At 45.0% G+C, this 19,853-nt stretch overlaps 1 protein-coding gene across 1 annotated transcript in view; it reads right to left on the bottom strand.

Annotated features, from left to right (window-relative positions):
- Nucleotides 1–2,484: 2,484 nt before the first annotated feature.
- LOC119978405 (ankyrin repeat and BTB/POZ domain-containing protein BTBD11-like) overlaps nt 2,485–19,853 on the bottom strand; it is a 53,111-nt gene continuing 35,742 nt past the window's right edge. The window contains exons 9-18 of the mRNA XM_038820030.1: nt 19,087–19,222; nt 18,475–18,695; nt 15,786–15,961; nt 13,034–13,139; nt 11,845–11,947; nt 9,711–9,801; nt 9,346–9,414; nt 6,819–6,932; nt 3,929–4,126; nt 2,485–3,670 (exon numbers count right to left, since the gene is read on the bottom strand). Of these exons, the coding sequence (XP_038675958.1) occupies nt 3,632–3,670; nt 3,929–4,126; nt 6,819–6,932; nt 9,346–9,414; nt 9,711–9,801; nt 11,845–11,947; nt 13,034–13,139; nt 15,786–15,961; nt 18,475–18,695; nt 19,087–19,222 (1,253 nt within the window). The 3' untranslated portion in view covers nt 2,485–3,631. The remainder of the gene's footprint in view (nt 3,671–3,928; nt 4,127–6,818; nt 6,933–9,345; nt 9,415–9,710; nt 9,802–11,844; nt 11,948–13,033; nt 13,140–15,785; nt 15,962–18,474; nt 18,696–19,086; nt 19,223–19,853) is intronic.

The raw sequence follows: 19,853 nt of genomic DNA, 5'->3' as shown, positions 1-19,853 counted from the left end.
TACTATTTTCTTCCGCGACCGCCACGGCCTCCGCCATGGCGGAAGCGGAAGAGAACCCCACATCGCGCATGCGCCGGCAGTGACGTCAGCGGCCAGCTGCCACTGACGTCACTGCCGGCGCATGCGCCGACCGGCGAATGCCTTTCGGCCAGCCCCGCTGCCGGGGGCGCCGGTTTTTTTGCGCCAGTCTTCTGGTGCTAACCGCTCCGGCGCGGGGCTGGCCCCCAAAGGTGGGGAGAATTCCCCACCTTTGGGGAGGCGCGACCCGAGTGGTTGGCACCACTCCCCTACTCCGGGACCCTCCGTCACGCCGGGTAGGGGAGAATGCCGCCCCAGTTTTTATTTCCATAACTGGATTTACTTAAGCTTGCTGGCAGGTACTTTTATCCGAAAGGGCGAAGGAGATTTCAGCTTTTGTGACTCCAGATGATATATACCAATTCAAAGTTAAGCCATTTGGCATGAAAAACGCACCAGGCACATTTCATTGGTTAACTCACAAAGCAGTTTCAGGATTACCCAATTGTGCGGTACACATCAATGATCTGTTAATTTTCAGCCAGACATGGAAAGAACATTTAAAACATCTGATGGAGTTATTCGATCGACTTCAGGAGGTGCGTTTGGTGATAAACCTAGCCAAAAGTGAATTTGGAAAAGCCCAAGTCACTTTCCTTGGGCATACAATTGGGTAAGGTTGAATGGTCCCACGTGATGTTGAACCAAGTTATTGGGAAGTTGCCAATACCCTCGACACAAAGGGAAATAATGCGATTTCTTGGCACGAGCGGATTTGATTGAACATTTGTGCAAAATTTTTGTAGCGTGGTTGCTCCACTGATGGACTTGTTGAAGAAACGTCAAAAATTTCAGTGGACAGTGGACTTTCAACAGGCATTTGACTGCCTGGAAGCTGTGATAACCAATGCTCCTGTGTTGGAAAATTACAAGGGGCTCTGTAATCAGATTGAACTAAAGTATCTGACTTTAAAGAGACATGCCGAGGCGTAGAGAAATGGATGGATCGTGCAGAGACCTTCTTGTTCAAAGAGACTGTCAATCGAGAGGGATTCCAGTTGGAGGAAGAGGAACAAAAAGTGGACTATATTATTACACCTATTTGCGTGTGTTGTTTTTTGAAACAAAAAAGTATATTTACTGTATGCATTTCTTAAAGGATAGTGCAAAGGTGAAAAATGAAACCATCTTGAATTGATGGGGTTTTTTTTCTTAGGGAGAGGTGTCATGAGAATGCCACTTTAAGAAATGTTCATCTGCTCAAGTTACTGCAGTGATGTCAGAGTGTGGGTGGAGCCGAGTTCTGGCTCTGCTATTTAGTTTCACTTTGAGAAAAGCTTGGTTGTGTCTGTGTTTTTTGGGGTTTTGTTTTAATGTTGGAGCTGCAGCCAACCAAAGAATGTGTAATGTTGTTCTCTCTGTCATGTAAAGACTATCTTTTGATCACTTGGACAAATCAGTGTGATAACTGTTCTTGTAGTGAATTAAAACCTGATGTGCTCTGTTAAAAGGTTTTTTTTAATATCTTATGGATGTTCAAAGGAAATTTTAAGGATTACTTAGCGTTGCATTCTTTGGGGTTGTATTTGAATTGATGGTTGCTAAGATGTTCACTGTGTGTTTTAAAAAGGTTAACTTGAGTTCAGAGAATAAACATTGTTTTGCTTTAAAAATAACTGTTAGATGTCTGCTGCACCACACCTGTAGAGTGTGCCGTGTGCTCCCCATACCACAATCTAGTAAATGTTGTGGGTCAGGTGAACTCCATGATACACTGTGGGGTTCTCTAAACCCTGGCCCAGAACACTAGTTGGCACAAGAAGCAGGGGAAGGAAAGTCTGTTGAAGTAACCTTGGCTATTTGCACCCTATAGACAGCACACACTGTAACCTCAGTGAAATGAAATGAAATGAAAATCACTTATTGTCACGAGTAGGCTTCAATGAAGTTACTGTGAAAAGCCCCTAGTCACCACATTCCGGCGCCTGTCCGGGGAGGCTGGTAAAGTGGATAGAGAGTTCCATGGCAGATGGGCTGTTAAGTTAGAGTCTGTCCTGGATATTGTTGAGTAATTAAGAGGCATTTGTTGAGTATTCCATCACGCCCTGGGCAAGATCCTTGTGGATGTTCATGGTAAGGAAATTTGGTGACAGTGATGCCATAGAATTGGTGCAATACTCAGTGGAAAGCTGCCTTGATGATAAAGACAAGCAACTCAAATCTCTGGTGGCATTTGGATTAGCAAAGGGAATGACAAGCCCTGGCACAATAGTCTTCAGCACTGCAGTTGGCATAGTGTAAGGGCCCATAGCCAAATTGAACCAAATTTCCTGGACATTGTCCCCCATGCCAGTGGAGACCTTCAGGAGAACTACCCACTTGGCACCTGTGACTAAAGGTATAAAGAATTTAAACATCCCCCACCCCAAGCCCATGAAAAATACAAAACCATACAAAAAGCCAGGATGGAGTTAAGTTGTATTTAATTAAAAAAGGTACACAAGTGTGAAAGGTGTCAATGCATTCAACATTGCAAACTCGATCACGGTATTGAAATCCTTCATATGATTTTCATTCCTGATGAAAATATAGTTTTCTACCACTTTTTATAATTTAAGTCTTCTCTAGGTAAATAACAAAAAAAATTTTTACCAAAGAAAATCCAGCGAAAATTAAATTAAGCAAAAAGAAACAATTGAACACGATAATTTATACTCCGAATTGCACATAAATAATAAATAGTGATGCTGCTTTCTCTTTCATTAGTAGTTTGCCAAGAGACCCTGTGGTGTTCTATAAAACAAACCTCTGGGGAATAATTGAGAGCCAGTTGTACGTCTGAATCTCGGAAAACCTTACTGAATCATATGTTCAGTTGCCTATATCACTTCACTCAGACCATCACAGGCTTGGAGGGCCGAAGGGTCTGTTCCTGTGCTGTACGTTTCTTTGGATCTTTGTTTTACTTATTCAGGCTAAGTGCCCATTAGGATAGCGCAAACAGCCCTTAAAATCAGGCCATTGTCGGTAAATTTAATTTTAAGATGTTTCTAAAATACTGTTTCTTGAATTGGGCAACTTGGGAATTTTTGAAGTGTTTTTCGGACACCGTTGTCTGAAGCACCTGCATTTTTAATACCACTCGGAGAAGGTGCTCATTATGCGTTCTGAATGGTGCAGATATTCCAGCCATGATGCACAAGAGTTCTCCAAAAGCGTTCTGCTGTCAGAAACCTCATCCATACAACACACACACACACTGCGTCATGAAGGCAGCCCTCTCCATAGCAGACGTACAACCTGAGATAAACACCTCGTGTAGATCAAAATGATCTTGGGAAGGAGGTCAAGAGGAGAGATGGCACAGGAGTTGGGTGCACGAGCAATGGGATTGGGCTTGCAAAAGAGGTAAAGACAATGGACCTGTATTTTGTAATAATGACACAATGACCCTCAGAAATGAGGTAGTACCATGGGAACCAGAAAAATGATGTAATGGTACAAGACATTCATAATTCCTTGTTCCAGGCTCTAGACTCCTTCTGTCTCCTTGTGGGCTGGATTGCCATCTCCGTGTCAGAGGGGCGGCGGAGTTAAGTGTTAACAAATTAGTTCATCTGTTGGCTAGAAAGAGGTCTAGATAGTTTATGATCTAGACAGGGAGAGAGAGAGAGAGAGAGAGAGAGATCAGAGGAAGCAATCACAGGTTCCTTTGTTGCAGTATATGGCACTCATACTTTAGCTTATTAAAGTGTGTTGCTTATTTACTCGGATTTAGCTTTTCAAATACACTGAAATCTCAATCACAGCACTCAGTTATGCAGAAGCAAACTGAGATCTCAGTTAATTTAGAAAAAGTGCAATGTCCATTATCTAAAGGTTGAGCTTGCATTCTGGTTTAAAATCACACCGTTGTTTCCTTGGCAACAGGCCTGTGTACAGCTTGCATCCTGGAGGCTAGTGCTTGCTGCAGGTCCGTCAGAAGGTCCTGATAGTTCTCTGTCTGGCTCTGCACCAGCTGCTGGAAGGAGTCCTGCTCCAGTAAAGGCAGCATATTCTTGAGGAAGTACCCATTGCAGTAAGAGACCAGCTCATTGGCCTTGAGAACCTGCACAGAACAAGAGGAGATCTTTAGAATAACGAATCATACAGCCTCGAGGGTCATTCTGCCAGTTCAGCTAATCGGATTTGTCTTGCTACTCAGTTCTTTCCCCATCATCTAGAATTGTTTCGCTTTTCAAGTATTTACCCATTTCCCTTTTAAAATGTGTTGCTGAAACTGCTTCTTATGCAGTGCATTACAGATGGGGATGACTCCCCGCATAAAAACAATTATTCTGATTGTCGCTCCGTGTCCTCCAGTTACTGACCCTCCTGCAACAAAGAAGAATTCCTCCCTATTTATTCCATCAAAACTCTTTAGTGCGAGAAGTCGGTAAAAGGCAGAAAGGCATGATGTTGGTCCAGGGGAGGTGCATTTTTGGTCAGAGTCACATGCAGGGAAATGCTCCATAACCTGTTCTAAATTTACCTGTGTTGATGAGATTCATTCCCTAATCCATCTTGGTTAGTGATCTAAGATAGTAATTTACCAGCACTACTGGGCTCTGTGTACCCTACTCCGCTCCTCTGACACCGAGATGGAGACCCAGGCATCCGAGGCTTCTGACGGTAACCTGGCCAGGGATCAGTCACCAGTGGTACACCCCAAACGGTCATCGGAGAAACTGTTTGCCAACATGCTATACACCCCTGACCCAGCCAGACAGCCACTGGAAGGGCAGCCACAAGCGAAGAGGTGTAGATGTCCCCCCCTGCTCCACACCTTCTCGAGAGGGATTTACGGATTTCGGGGGGGGGGGATGTTGTAGCCCCCACGCTACTCATGGGGATGATTGAATTAACCTCCCAATGAGCCTCATGGAGCACAAGCTCCCCCAGTGAGTGGTGAAGGCCCACGCACGGAATAAGTAACTCAGTTCCTTGAAAGCCGGCCCGGATAGAACAAAGAACAAAGAGAATTACAGCACAGGAACAGGCCCTTCGGCAGTCCCAGCCTGCGCCGATCCAGATCCTTTATCTAAACCTGTCCCCTATTTTCCAAGGATCTACTTCTCTCTGTTCCCCGCCCATTCATATATCTGTCCAGATGCATCTTAAATGATGCTATCGTGCCCGCCTCTACCACCTCCGCTGGGAAAGCGTTCCAGGCACCCACCAACCTCTGTGTAAAAAACTTTCCACGCACATCTCCCTTAAACTTTCCCCCTCTCACCTTGAAATCGTGACCCCTTGTAATTGACACCCCCACTCTTGGAAAAAGCTGGTTGCTGTCCACCCTGTCCATACCTCTCATAATTTTGTAGACCTCAATCAGGTCCCCACTCAACCTCCGTCTTTCCAACGAAAACAATCCTAATCTACTCAACCTTTCTTCATAGCTAGCACCCTCCATATCAGGCAACATCCTGGTGAACCTCCTCTGCACCCTCTCTAAAACATCCACATCCTTCTGATAATGTGGCGACCAGAACTGCACGCAATATTCCAAATGTGGCCTAACCAAAGTCCTATACAACTGTAATATGACCTGCCGACTCTTGTACTCAATACCCCGTCCGATGAAGGCAAGCATGCTGTATGCCTTCTTAACCACTCTATTGGCCTACGTTGCCACCTTCAGGGTACAATGGACCTGAAATCCCAGATCTCTCTGTACATCAATGTTCCCCAGGACTCTTCCATTGACTATATAGCCATCCTGCAGAATAGTCCTGCTTGGGATTGTTACTTGCAAATATTTCATTTTATTAAGATTCCCGACCAGACCCCAACAGTAGCTGATCCAGTCTTTCCTTTGTCTCCAGACAAGGCTGCTCTATTTTTAAAATAGTATCACTTTGTAACCTATCTTATTTGGAAAAGAATTGTGGACTCAGAGTCAGGCAGATGGGAACTCAGCTTCTCTTTTCTAAAAGCTTCCCCAAACTCACTGCCTCTCTGCCTTCACTTGTTCTCAAGAAAAACAAGAGTTGCCAGATCAGAGCAGCACGTTAGCACAGTGGTTAGCATTGTTGCCTCACAGCTCCAGGGTCCCAGGTTCGATTCCCGGCTTGGGGCACTGTGTGCGGAGTCTGCACGTTCTCCCTGTGTCTGGGTGGGTTTCCTCCGGGTGCTCCGGTTTCCTCCCACAAGTCCAGAAAGGCATGCGGTTAGGTGATTTGGACATTCTGAATTCTCATTCCTGTGTACCCGGACAGGCACAGGAGTGTGGTGACGAGGGGCTTTTCACAGTAACGTCATTGCAGTGTTAATGTAAGTCTACTTGTGACAATAAAGGTTATGATATTATAGACCTCACTTCCAAAACCTTTCTCCAGCCCCTTTCTCTTTTCCCAGCCCTCTTATCTCCTCCCATCACCGACCTCATCTCTTCAAGATTTAAAAAAAAGTCTCTGCAGGCTTTTAACTCTTAAATTGCGTGCAACATTTATAATCCAAATTCCTAAAATCCTCCAATCGTCACATGGTTATTAAACCACTCTTCTTTCCAGATTCCTCCTTGACTACTAAAATAGGTCTGCCAGAGCACACCTCCTTACCACCACATGCGAGAATCAGCCTTGAATATCTGATCCAGGGAGCTGATTGTTCACATGTCATAGATCACAATCAATTTTCACCCAAATTATATCAAAATGTATTCCAGAATGCTACACTCAGTGCTAACTCCGAACACTGTGTGCTATATTGAACAAAAACAAAGGCAAACTCCAACAACATGGCTGACCTCGCCTCACCTTGGCCTGTTGGTATGTATGTATGCTGTCAGCGAGTGTCAGGTTTCTGGCACAGATGGTCTCACAGTGACGTGTTAGAAGGTTTAGTTTGAAGACGCTTGAAGCTGAGAGAACCTGGAATAGAGTCGTAAGTACCCAGGAAAATTGTTAGTGCCTGAGAATGAGTCAAATCTCTCCGTACCATCAAAAACACTCTGGCACTCTATTTTGTCCTGGTTTTGAATAAGTAATATAATCTTTTGCAACATTCAACAGAAATTATGGATTGTATACCCTGGTAAGGAGTCTCCCCCTGAAGCCATTTAATCCCCTTCCAGACAGATGCACACTGAATGCTAACATTGTTCTTATGCCACATATTTAAGCTCTAATGTTAATTTCTTCCAGTCTGTAGCAAGGAAGAGTAATAAAACCAGAACAAATGTGGAGACAGCAATCACAGAGGAATAGAGACCACAGTCAGATAGGGAGAGCAGACTGAAATAGAGACCACAGTCAGATAGGGAGAGCAGACTGAAATAGAGACCACAGTCAGATGGGGTTAGAGAGACTGAAATAGAGACCACAGTCAGATAGGGATAGCAAGACTGAAATAGAGAACAGTCAGATAGGGATAGAGAGACTGGAATAAAGACCACAGTCAGATAGGGATAGCAGACTGAAATAGAGACCACAGTCAGATGGGGATAGAGAGACTGAAATAGAGACCACAGTCAGATAGGGATAGCAAGACTGAAATAGAGAACACAGTCAGATAGGGATAGAGAGACTGGAATAAAGACCACAGTCAGATAGGGATAGAGAGACTGGAATAGAGACCACAGAGAGATAGGGATAGAGAGACTGAAATAGAGACCACAGTCAGATAGGGATAAAGAGACAGGAATAGAGACCACAGAGAGATAGGGATAGAGAGACTAAAATAGAGACCACAGAGAGATAGGGATAGAGAGACTGAAATGGAGACCACAGTCAGATAGGGATAAAGAGACTGGAATAGAGACCACAGAGAGATAGGGATAGAGAGACTAAAATAGAGACCACAGTAAGATAGGGATAGAGGGACTGAAATAGAGACCACAGAGAGATAGGGATAGAAAGCCTGAAATAGAGACCACAGAGAGATAGGGATAGAGAGGCTGGAATAGAAACCACAGTCAGACAGGGATAGAGAGACTGGAATAGAGACCACAGAGAGATAGGGATAGCCAGACTGAAATAGAGACCACAGCCATATAGGAATAGAGAGACTGGGATAGAGACCACAAAGAGATAGGGATAGAGAGACTGAAATAGAGACCACAGAGAGATAGGGATAGAGAGACTGAAATAGAGACCACAGAGAGATAGGGATAGAGAGACTGGAATAGAGACCACAGTCACACAGGGATAGAGAGACTGGATTAGAGACAGCAGTCACACAGGGATAGAGACTGGAATAGAGACAGCAGTCACACAGGTATAGAGAGACTGGATTAGAGACAGAAGTCACACAGGGATAGAGACTGGATTAGAGACAGCAGTCACACAGGGATAGAGAGACTGGAATAGAGACAGCAGTCACACAGGAATAGAGACTGGATTAGAGACAGCAGTCACACAGGGATAGAGAGACTGGAATAGAGACAGCAGTCACACAGGGATAGAGACTGAATTAGAGACAGCAGGCACACAGGGATAGAGACTAGAATTGAGACTAGAATAGAGACAGCAGTCACACAGGGATAGAGACTGGATTAGAGACAGCAGTCACACAGGGATAGAGACTGGATTAGAGACAGCAGTCACACAGGGATAGAGAGACTGGATTGGAGACAGCAGTCACACAGGGATAGAGAGACTAGAATAGAGACAGCAGTCACACAGGGATAGAGAGACTGGAATAGAGACAGCAGTCACACAGGGATAGAGACTGGATTAGAGAAAACAGTCACACAAGGATATAGACTGGATTAGAGACAGCAGTCACATAGGGATAGAGAGACTGGATTAGAGACAGCAGTCACACAGGGATTGAGACTGGATTGGAGACAGCAGTCACACAGGGATAGAGAGACTGGAATAGAGACAGCAGTCACACAGGGATAGAGAGACTGAAATAGAAACAGCAGTCACACAGGAATAGGGATACTGGATTAGAGACAGCAGTCTAACAGGGATAGAGACTGGATTAGAGACAGCAGTCACACAGGGATAGAGACTGGATTAGAGACAGCAGTCACACAGGGACAGAGAGACTGGATTAGAGACAGCAGTCAAACAGAGATAGAGACTGGATTAGAGACAGCAGTCACACAGGGATAGAGACTGGATTAGAGACAGCAGTCACACAGGGACAGAGAGACTGGATTAAAGACAGCAGTCAAACAGAGATAGAGACTGGATTAGAGACAGCAGTCACACAGGGATAGAGACTGGATTAGGGACAGCAGTCACACAGGGATAGAGAGACTGGAGTAGAGACAGCAGTCACAGAGGGATAGAGACTGGATTAGAGACAGCAGTCACACTGGAATAGAGAGCTCACCTCCAGTGCGTGGCTTTTACTGATGTCAAGTCGCTCTGTCCCTCCATCATAAATATACTGCACAAGGCACTGCCAGGAAAACAAAATGAGAATCAGAGGCAGTGCTCGAAATGCAGATCTGAAAAACTCTCTGCAAATGGAAAATGTTTATTTTGACCATGCTTTCAATACATTCAGAGTGTCCCTATGTACGTTACTGTCAATAAAGAGCTTTTAAACTGTCTTGTTGACAAATTTCACAAAGTCCCACAAAACCAGCAATGGGATGAACTACCACTTAATACACTTTTGATGACGTCCATCGCGGGATTAATATTGACCAGAATATGCAAGCTTAAAATAGGAACTTGTTTATCCGCTGCTACCTGGAATGTGCTGTACTTGATATCGTCGATCTGAATGGGTCTGCATGTCTCGACATTAGCAGCAGGGCAGGATGCAATGAGTTTTTTGAACCTAAAGAGAGAGAAAAACATCCAGCTAAGTAATAACTTGAGAAAGGACCGTGCATCGATGGGGCAGATATTTAATACTGCAATAAAAATGTAGTATCCTCTTGTGACAAATGTACAAGTTTTAGATATTGTATTGTATGTGTTGGGTGCAGTAAGGGTTAAAAGCCTGGGTTAGTGTGTATGATTGCTGCAATCATGTTTTTAAACATCCTGGTTTAAAAAACAGCTAGGCTTTTTGGAGTCAGGGTGCAATTAAATCATCTAAAAGTTTGGGCTAATTGATTTTTGTTTGTATTAAGATAGTTCCCAGTGAAGTAGTTTTTTTAGAGATATTGAATTCTCTTTAGTGAGATGGTATATTTAATGGAAGTAGCCGGGGTTGGAGCAGTCTGGTGTTGGAGGTTTTAAGAGTTTGTTATTGGCTGGAAGGGGAGCGGAGACGTTTCTGAAGTAATACAGCCAGATATTCTGCATTATTCTGTCAGAGTTCACGTTTAACTTCTCAATGAGTCTCAAAAGACACCTCTTTGCAGCAAGTATTCCTCAGTTAAAGATATTGTATTCACTGTATTGATTAGCATTGTTTAAGAGGGTCATTGTAAGCTATTTTCTTGTACACTGTTAAAGCTATTTTAATAATGTGCTAGTAATAAAGTTTAATATTTGAATATACCATATCCCCATTTTGTGTGAAATCACTCCTTGAGTGAGGTATCCTTTCTCATAGTCTCACAAAATTAAATTAAATATTAGGGTTTCTGTCCACTATGCTCGCCATTGATCCAAGATCATAATACTCTTTAAAATGTTGCTGTATTTCATTTTGAAATAGCCCTTCACCAATGCAAACTGGACAGAATGCAGGAATTAGAAACCTCACTCACAAATACTGAGAATGTATAGACAGCAGCTCTGTACAATTGGAGATACTGGTTATTGATTGTACTGAGAATATATAGACAGCAGCATCGATACAAATGGAGATACAGATTACTGATCATACTGAGAATGTACAGACAGCAGCTCTATACAATCGTAAATACAGGTTATTGTTTGTACTGAGAATATACAGACAGCAGCTTCTGTACAATCAGAGATACAGGTTCTTGATTGTACTGAGAATGTACAGACAACAGCTTCTGTACACTTGCAGATACAGGTTATTGATTGTACTGGGAATGTAGAGATAGCAGCTTCTCTACAATCGGAGATACGGGTTACTGTGAATACTGTGAATGCACAGACAGCAGCTTCTACACAATAGGAGATACAGATTACTGATAGTACTGAGAATGTACAGATAACAGCTTCTGTACAATCAGTGATACAGGTTGCTGATTATACTGAGAATATACAGACAGCAGCTTCTGTACAATCGGAGATACAAATTATTGAGCGTACTGAATATACACACAACATCTGTACAATTGAAGATACAGATTATTGATTGTACTGAGAATATATAGACAGCAGCTTCTGCATAACAGGAGATACAGGTTACGGATTCTACTGATAATATACAGACAACAGCTCTGTACACTCACAGATACAGGTTACTGATTGAACTGAGAATGTACAGACAACAGTTTCTGTACAATCGGAGGTACAGAATATTGATAGTACTGAGAATATACAGACAACAGCTTCTGTACAATCGGAGGTACAGGTTATTGATTGTACTGAGAATGTACAGACAGCAGCTTCTGTACAATCGGAGGTACAGGTTATTGATTGTACTGAGAATGTACAGACAGCAGCTTCTGTACAATCGGAGGTACAGGTTACTGATCATACTGAGAATGTACAGACAGCAGCTTCTGTACAATCGGAGGTACAGAATATTGATTGTACTGAGAATGTACAGACAGCAGCTTCTGACAATGATTCAATGGACACTTTGACCCTGCAGTTGCTGCAAAGGATCACAGATCAATTCCCAATGATCCTAACTGTAATTAATACAGTGTCAGTAGGATTGAACCAATTGAATTGCACTGCCTCTGCATTCTGCATTATTCTGGGAATGTGAAGCACAGGGTCTTACCGGGGTGAAGCAGCTGACAATCGTGCCCGATGACCGTAGAATGGCTTGCCCTCCACTAGAAATATGATGTCGGACTGTTCCCGGTTATTCAATAGGATAGGCTCTGCAGGAAGGATCCATCAGGCAGTTAAACCTACAACCATCCGTCCTCACCTCACCTCACCCCACCCCATTGGAGTGACCCTGACCTAAAAGACATTTCTATTAAGCGCGTTGATAATCAGCCAGTTGAGTGAAGTCACTATTGTAACATAGGAAATGTAGCAACCAATTTATACACAGCAATCTCCCACAACAGCAATGTGATTATGGCTAGATAACCAGTTTAGTGATGTTAACTGTAGGATAAATATTGGGCAGAGCACTGGGGATAATGTCCCTCCTCTTTTTGGAAACAATGCCATGGGATCTTTTACAGCCACCTGAGGGGCTAGACAGGGCTTGGTTTAAATGTCTCGTTCAAAAGGTGCCATCTCTGACAGTGCCGCACTCCCTCAGTACTGCACCAGAGTCTCAGCCATGACTTTTGCGTTTGAGTCCTGGAATGGGACTGGAACCCAGAACTTACTGATTCAGGGAGGGGAGAGTGCTCCTCACTGAGCCATTACTCACATACCTACCCTACCTAGTGATATCCCGGGGGACTGGCCTGAACCTACAAAAGGTAGCCCACCCGTGGTACACCAATGAAAGGGCAGTCTGGGACAAAGAGCTTTCATCTAAAGTGGAATACCCAAGAAAATGGCTCCAAGATGCAAACTACAAAGTCTCCTGCATCAGGACTACACCATTTATATTTGAAATAATGAGGTTGGAATGCATTGTGGAGGTCAGCATCAGTCCCATGACATATACAGCAATGCTCCAGCCCTCCGAGAAGTGAAATGTCAAATCTGGTCACATCTGCATTCGCCACCCAACCTCTAACACAGTCTTCAGGTCATCCTTTGGTCCTCAGTGTCAACCCCTATGTATTCCTTAACAGTGGGCAGAATATTTTGTTCTAATAAAATAACAAAGTGTCTCTCAATACTAGACTGGACTCATTTACTTTCAAGTACCGGGTTCGCTGGGGCCATGTGCTGGCTCCATTGCACAGCAGCAATGGGAAAGGATTGCAACATTGATATTAACAACTGCCGGCCAGGCTACCATCTAGTTCCATCTGAGGGGACCATGCAATGCTCACCGACTGCAGCCTTGATCTTCTTGTCGCTCTCCTGGATAGCAGGAATGGGGTAGGGCCCATAGCAGTAGCTAAAGATGGCTGCCAGCTGTCGCAAAACAGCATCGTTCTGAAAATGGAACACAAAGACACCATAGGTCAAGCCAATTGACTGGTGTAAGTGCAGCTGGTTCAATATCTGGCAGGGTCTCTCAACTCCCAAAAATCGCAGACTCATTTCACTCCATCACACAACAAGCTCCCTGTTAAAAATGTACAGAGACAGAAGTACACCTGTTGGATTTTGTTACTGTAATGTGTTTCAACTATTTTGGTTTGAGTAGTGCGTTAGTCTGTGGAATTCTATTCCCCAAAGAGCTGTGGGTCATTGTATTTATTCAAGGCTGAGTTACAGATTTTTGAGTGACAAGGGACAGGCAGGAATGAGGGATAAACAGGAAAGTGGAGTTGAGACAATAACCAGTTCAGCCGTGGTCTTACTGGATGATGAAACAGGCTCAAAGGGCTGAACAGCCTCCTCTTGCTCATATCTTTTATGATCTTATGGGTCTTCAAGGAGCTGGTTACAATGAGATTTGTAATATCAAAATTTGAGATTGGGACAGTTTGTTAGACATTTACATTGTGAGGGTCAAATCTACACCATCATACTGTGCCACGTGAGGTCAGGAATCTCATATTTATATTGGGTCTGCTAAAATGAGACCTGTAATAGCAGAAACTGAGAGATTGGGAGCTGTTATAGTAGGGATTGTTAGATTGGGACCTGTAATAGCAGAAACTGTGAGATTGGGACCTGTAATAGCAGAGATGGAGAGATTGGGACCTGTAATAAGAGAGATTATTAGACTGAGACATGTAATAGTAGAGATTGTTCGACCAGAACATGTAATAGCAGAAATTGCGAGATTGGGACCTGTAATAGCAGAAACTGTGAAATTGGGACCTGTAAAACAGAAAGCGAGAGATTGGGGCCTGTAATAGCAGAGACGGAGAGATTGGGACCTGCAATAGCAGAGATGGCGAGATTGGGACCTGCAATAGCAGAAACTGTGAGATTGGGACCAGTAATAGCAGAGACTGAGAGATTGGGACCTGCAATAGCAGAAACTGTGAGATTGGGACCAGTAATAGCAGAGACGGAGAGATTGGGACCTGCAATAGCAGAAACTGTGAAACTGGGACCTGTAATAGCAGAGACGGAGAGATTGGGACCTGCAATAGCAGAGATGGAGAGATTGGGACCTGCAATAGCAGAGACGGAGAGATTGGGACCTGCAATAGCAGAGATGGAGAGATTGGGACCTGCAATAGCGGAGATGGAGAGATTGGGACCTGCAATAGCAGAGATGGAGAGATTGGGACCTGAAATAGCAGAGATGGAGAGATTGGGACCTGAAACAGCAGAGATGGAGAGATTGGGACCTGAAATAGCAGAGATGGAGAGATTGGGACCTGAAATAGCAGAGATGGAGAGATTGGGACCTGCAATAGCAGAGACGGAGAGATTGGGACCTGCAATAGCAGAGACTGAGAGATTGGGACCTGCAATAGCAGAAACTGTGAGATTGGGACCAGTAATAGCAGAGACGGAGAGATTGGGACCTGCAATAGCAGAAACTGTGAAACTGGGACCTGTAATAGCAGAGACGGAGAGATTGGGACCTGCAATAGCAGAGATGGAGAGATTGGGACCTGCAATAGCAGAGACGGGGAGATTGGGACCTGCAATAGCAGAGATGGAGAGATTGGGACCTGCAATAGCGGAGATGGAGAGATTGGGACCTGCAATAGCAGAGATGGAGAGATTGGGACCTGAAATAGCAGAGATGGAGAGATTGGGACCTGAAATAGCAGAGATGGAGAGATTGGGACCTGAAATAGCAGAGATGGAGAGATTGGGACCTGAAATAGCAGAGATGGAGAGATTGGGACCTGGAATAGCAGAGATGGAGAGATTGGGACCTGCAATAGCAGAGATGGAGAGATTGGGACCTGCAATAGCAGAGATGGAGAGATTGGAACCTGCAATAACAGAGACGGAGAGATTGGGACCTGCAATAGCAGAGATGGAGAGATTGGGACCTGCAGTAGCAGAGACCGTGAGATTGGGACCTGCAATAGCAGAGACCGTGAGATTGGGACCTGCAATAGCAGAGATGGAGAGATTGGGACCTGCAATAGCAGAGATGGAGAGATTGGGACCTGCAATAACAGAGACGGAGAGATTGGGACCTGCAATAGCAGAGATGGAGAGATTGGGACCTGTAATAGCAGAGATGGAGAGATTGGGACCTGCAATAGCAGAGACGGAGAGATTGGGACCTGCAATAGCAGAGATGGAGAGATTGGGACCTGCAATAGCAGAGATGGAGTGATTGGGACCTGCAGTAGCAGAGATGGAGAGATTGGGACCTGCAATAGCAGAGATGGAGAGATTGGGACCTGCAATAGCAGAGATGGAGAGATTGGGACCTGCAGTAGCAGAGACCGTGAGATTGGGACCTGTACTAACAGGGACTGTGAGATTGGGACCAGTAATAGCAGAGACGGAGAGATTGGGACCTGCAATAGCAGAAACTGTGAGATTGGGACCTGCAATAGCAGAGACGGAGAGATTGGGACCTGCAGTAGCAGAGACCGTGAGATTGGGACCTGTACTAACAGGGACTGTGAGATTTGGACCTGTAATAACAGGGACTGTGAGAGGATAATGCTGGGGTCGTATGAGGAGGAGATTGCGCAGTGGTTGTACCTTGCTCAAACGGAATATGTCAAACATGAGTGTCAGTCCCCAGGTGATCATGTCTTGGCTGTACACATCCTTCACAGCATCAAACTCCTTAAGCAGGTTCAGAGCAATGGACCATCGATGCTGGATCAGAGAGGTTTCCAGGGACTTCAACCACGAGTACAGAGTCCATGGGACACCTTGGGTGTAAAGAAGAATTGTCATGTAAAAAATATACATTACTGCCCCCACGGACCACCCCCCAACCTGCCAACTGATAAGGCAAGGGATGAAACCAGAGGGTAACAAGACTATTTGACCTCTGTCTGTGTAGACACCCAGAGCATAGGCAATCAGATGAAGCCTGATGCCAGCTAAGGAAAGCTAGAAGAGCAGGGTGGGATGAGGTGTATTTTATTAACTCTGGTACCAGCTGTGACAATAGTAGGTAGTTCAGGTGTCCCACTCCGGAGATTTCATGGTATAATCCAGGCCGTTCCTGCAGCCCAGTACTGAGAGAGTGCTGCACTGTCAGCTGTCTTGTCTATCAGGTGAGGCATTAAAACAACATCCTGTTGCCTTCTCAGGTGGGCATAAAAGATCACATGGCATTATTCATCGGGTTATGCCTGGTGTCCTGCCTAATATTTATCCCTGAACCAACATCATTAGACAGCTAGTCATTATCATATTGCTGTTCCTGGCACCTTACAAAGTGCAAATTGGCTGTTGTGTTTTCTAAATTACAGCATTCATTGGCTGTCAGCACTTTGGAATGTCCCAATGTTGCGGAGAGGGGGTGGGGCGGGGGAGGGGGGTGCAGGAGAAACGCAAAGTCCTTTCTTTCCGATCATACTCTCTCCAAATACCAAGCAGCGGCTCTGGCTCTAAACACTGGCAGCAGCAATGACAGCCAGCAGAGGTCACTGGCAAGTTACAAACAGTGTTCCACATGGTGAATAGTGAATTTCAACATCGGGAGATCGGACAGCAGCAAGGCCAGAATTTAGTTCACCAGCAAATATTGTGAAGGAATGCTTCCTTCAAGACATGAGTAACATGCCCCACGACACCCAGAGAAAACTCCCACCAAATTCATGATTTCAGTACAAACAGTATAGACGGTGAAAGTAACTGACAGCTCTGTATTGCAGGCTTGTAATGCAGTGAGGCCAAATCATGTACCGACTGAGGTTATTCATGTCCCTCAACCTTGTCCCTCACCAGAGGTGTGGTGACCCTCAGGCGAAACACCACCAGTCACTCTCCCCCTCAAAGGGGAAAGCAGCCTATATGGTCATCTGGGACTACGTGACTTACTTACCTGTAGAAAGGTCATATGAACTCGAAACATTAACTCTGTCTCTCTCCACACAGATACTGCCAGACCTGCTGATTTAGCCAGAATTTTCTGTTTTATTTCAGATTTCCAGCAACAGCGCTATTTTGCTTTTATTAAAGTTAAACTAACTCATCAGGTTCAATGGCAGGTATCGTAGAGCAAGGGGAGACACAAGGGAGGAGATTCTGAGATCACCATGAGGGGAACCTGTGGCACATTGGGAGATGGAGTAGGCACAAATGAGAAAATCCTGGACGGCAATTGGTCTCAGATCTGCTGCTGTATCTTTAAACTTGTAAACCAGGTTTCCATAGCATTTCTGGAAAAGTTACAGCGCCAGAACAGGAGGGGCATCTCTGACTAAGCTATCCATCACGGGATGAGATGGGGAGAGTAATCAGGGTACTGGGAAATGGAAGCACTGGAGGATGAGAGGTAGTTTCACTGAAATTTACAAACTTCTTACAGAACATGAAGGGTAGGTGTGGGGACAGGATGTTTCCCCTCGATGAGGGGCCCAGAACCAGTGGACACAGTCGCAGAATAAGGGACAGGTCATTTCGGACTGAGATGGAGAAATGAAAAATGAAATGTAATGAAATGAAATGAAAATTGCTTATTGTCACAAATAGGCTTCAAATGAAGCTACTGTGAAAAGCCCCTAGTCACCACATTCCGGCGCCTGTTCGGAGAGGCTGGTACGGGAGGAACTTCTTTACTCAGAGTGTGGCGAATCTTCAGAATTCTCTACCCCAGAGGGCTGTGGACGCTCAATCACTGAGCATGTTCAAGACAAAAATCGACAGATTTCTGGATACTAATGACATTAAGGAACATGGGGATAGCAGGGGAAATGGCGCAGAGATAGAAGATCTGTTTGAATGGAGGGGGAGGAAGCTCGAGAGACTGAACGGCCTACTCCTGCTCCATGTTCTATGATGGGTTGCTGAGATCACCAAGGGCTGGTCCATTGACGCCATCTGTGTCAGCCCCTGACAATTGCTGGCTTCTTGACCTGAGAGGGAAAAAGTTAACAGCAGGACAGGGTACACCACATCAGGGCCTGAGTCTGAGCTGTGCCCAGGGCACTCTGCACAGGAAGGAGGGTGAGGAAGCCACAGGGAAAGGCACCCTGATGCCAGTCATCAGCTCCCCCACACAGGGAAGTGAGGGTTAAACATGTGGCACTTAGTCCCCCCCCCCCCCCCCCCCCCCCCCCCCCCCCCCCCCCCCCCCCCGGAGCCAGGCTGATAGCCCAGTTGTTAGTCCTCACGAGGTGCACCATCAAAGCCACTGATAGAGAGTAAGGAAAGTGTTGTGAGAGTTTGAATGGAGCTTGTCGTGGTCGGCATGGTGAAGTGCTGTACTTACCAAGGTTGTGCAACTCCATGGTGATGTCGAGGTAGTTATGCTCCGCGCTCTGATACAGGGCATCCTGCAGTGCTTTCCTTCGAGCTTTACTGCTGCGGGTCAGGCCAGCTTTTGAAAGCTGTTGCTTGCTATCCTCTGCTCCCTCAGCGAGGATGTCCTCCAGGGACATGATGTCACTATTCAGGGTGTCTGGTTGGGACAGAAGCTTCTGCAGCACATTACTGAGCAATAATTAAAAAGAGAGCACGTTAACAAAAACAAACAATGAACAATATAACTGAAAACAACAGAGCATTCCAGTCAGTGAAGAGATCTATCACTGTAAACGATCAGTATCCAGGGTGAGTGATTCAGAATACATCTCCTCTCCTCCCTAGTTAGAGCACTCTCTCTGTCTCACTGCACCTTTAATATAAGACTCTCAGTTATCCCACCCTGTTCACAATATAACACTCTCAATTGCAACACACACCCTCCCCTACAGCAATCGCAGGATAAGGCTCTCAGTTCAAATAAGCTCTGTCACCTACCCTACCCGCAGGGAAGATTGTCAGTTCCAGCAGTTTCCCATACCAACACTGTATAAGACCCGAGGTTGGCCCATTCACTCACCTGTGTCCGTGGGCAGAAGCCTGACTGAATGTGTTAGTTATTCCCTGCAGAGATGCACTGATTCCACTTTTACCAATGGACCCAGCGAGGGGATCAGCTCCTTTCTCCAATAGCATACTAACCAGATCCACGTGACCTGAGAAAGATAAGGCGAGAGTAAGAGAGGCACAGTACACACTGTAACTTCATTGCAGTGTCAATGTTAGCCTACTTGTGACAATAATAAAGATTACAGGATAAGGGGCAAGCTGCAGCAAGGGTTCAGGTTATTTATTGGTAAAAGGAAGAGGTATCTTATATACGGGGTGTGATATAGAGAAGGACATCTTATATCATTGGTGTGATATACAGAAGGGTATCTTACACAGTGATGTAGGAAATGGCTTCTCATATACAATGTTTGAGAGAGGACAGGAAAAGTTATACGCATAATGTGATTTAGGGAAGAATATCTGATGCACACTTTTTTTGTATTCATTTGTGGAATGTAAGCCTCACTGATAAGACCAGCATTTACTGTTCATCTCTAATCAGTCCAGAGAAGCTGGTGGTGAGCCATCTTCTTGAACCGCTGCAGTTCATGTGGTGTAGGTAGACCTACAGTTAGGGAGGGAGCTGTAACCCAGCGACAGTGAAGGAAGGTGATAATGTTCTAAGTCAGGATGGTGAGTGACTTGGACGGGATCTTGCAGGTGGTGATGTCCCCATGCATTTGCTGTTCTTGTCCCTCGAAGGATAGAGTTTGGAAAGTGCTGTCAAAAGATCCT

The sequence above is a fragment of the Scyliorhinus canicula genome, chromosome 15 (assembly GCF_902713615.1).
Source record: "Scyliorhinus canicula chromosome 15, sScyCan1.1, whole genome shotgun sequence".
Classification (NCBI taxonomy): domain Eukaryota; kingdom Metazoa; phylum Chordata; class Chondrichthyes; order Carcharhiniformes; family Scyliorhinidae; genus Scyliorhinus; species Scyliorhinus canicula.
Note: the sequence above shows the minus strand (reverse complement) of the source record. Positions and strands in the feature narration are given on the sequence as shown.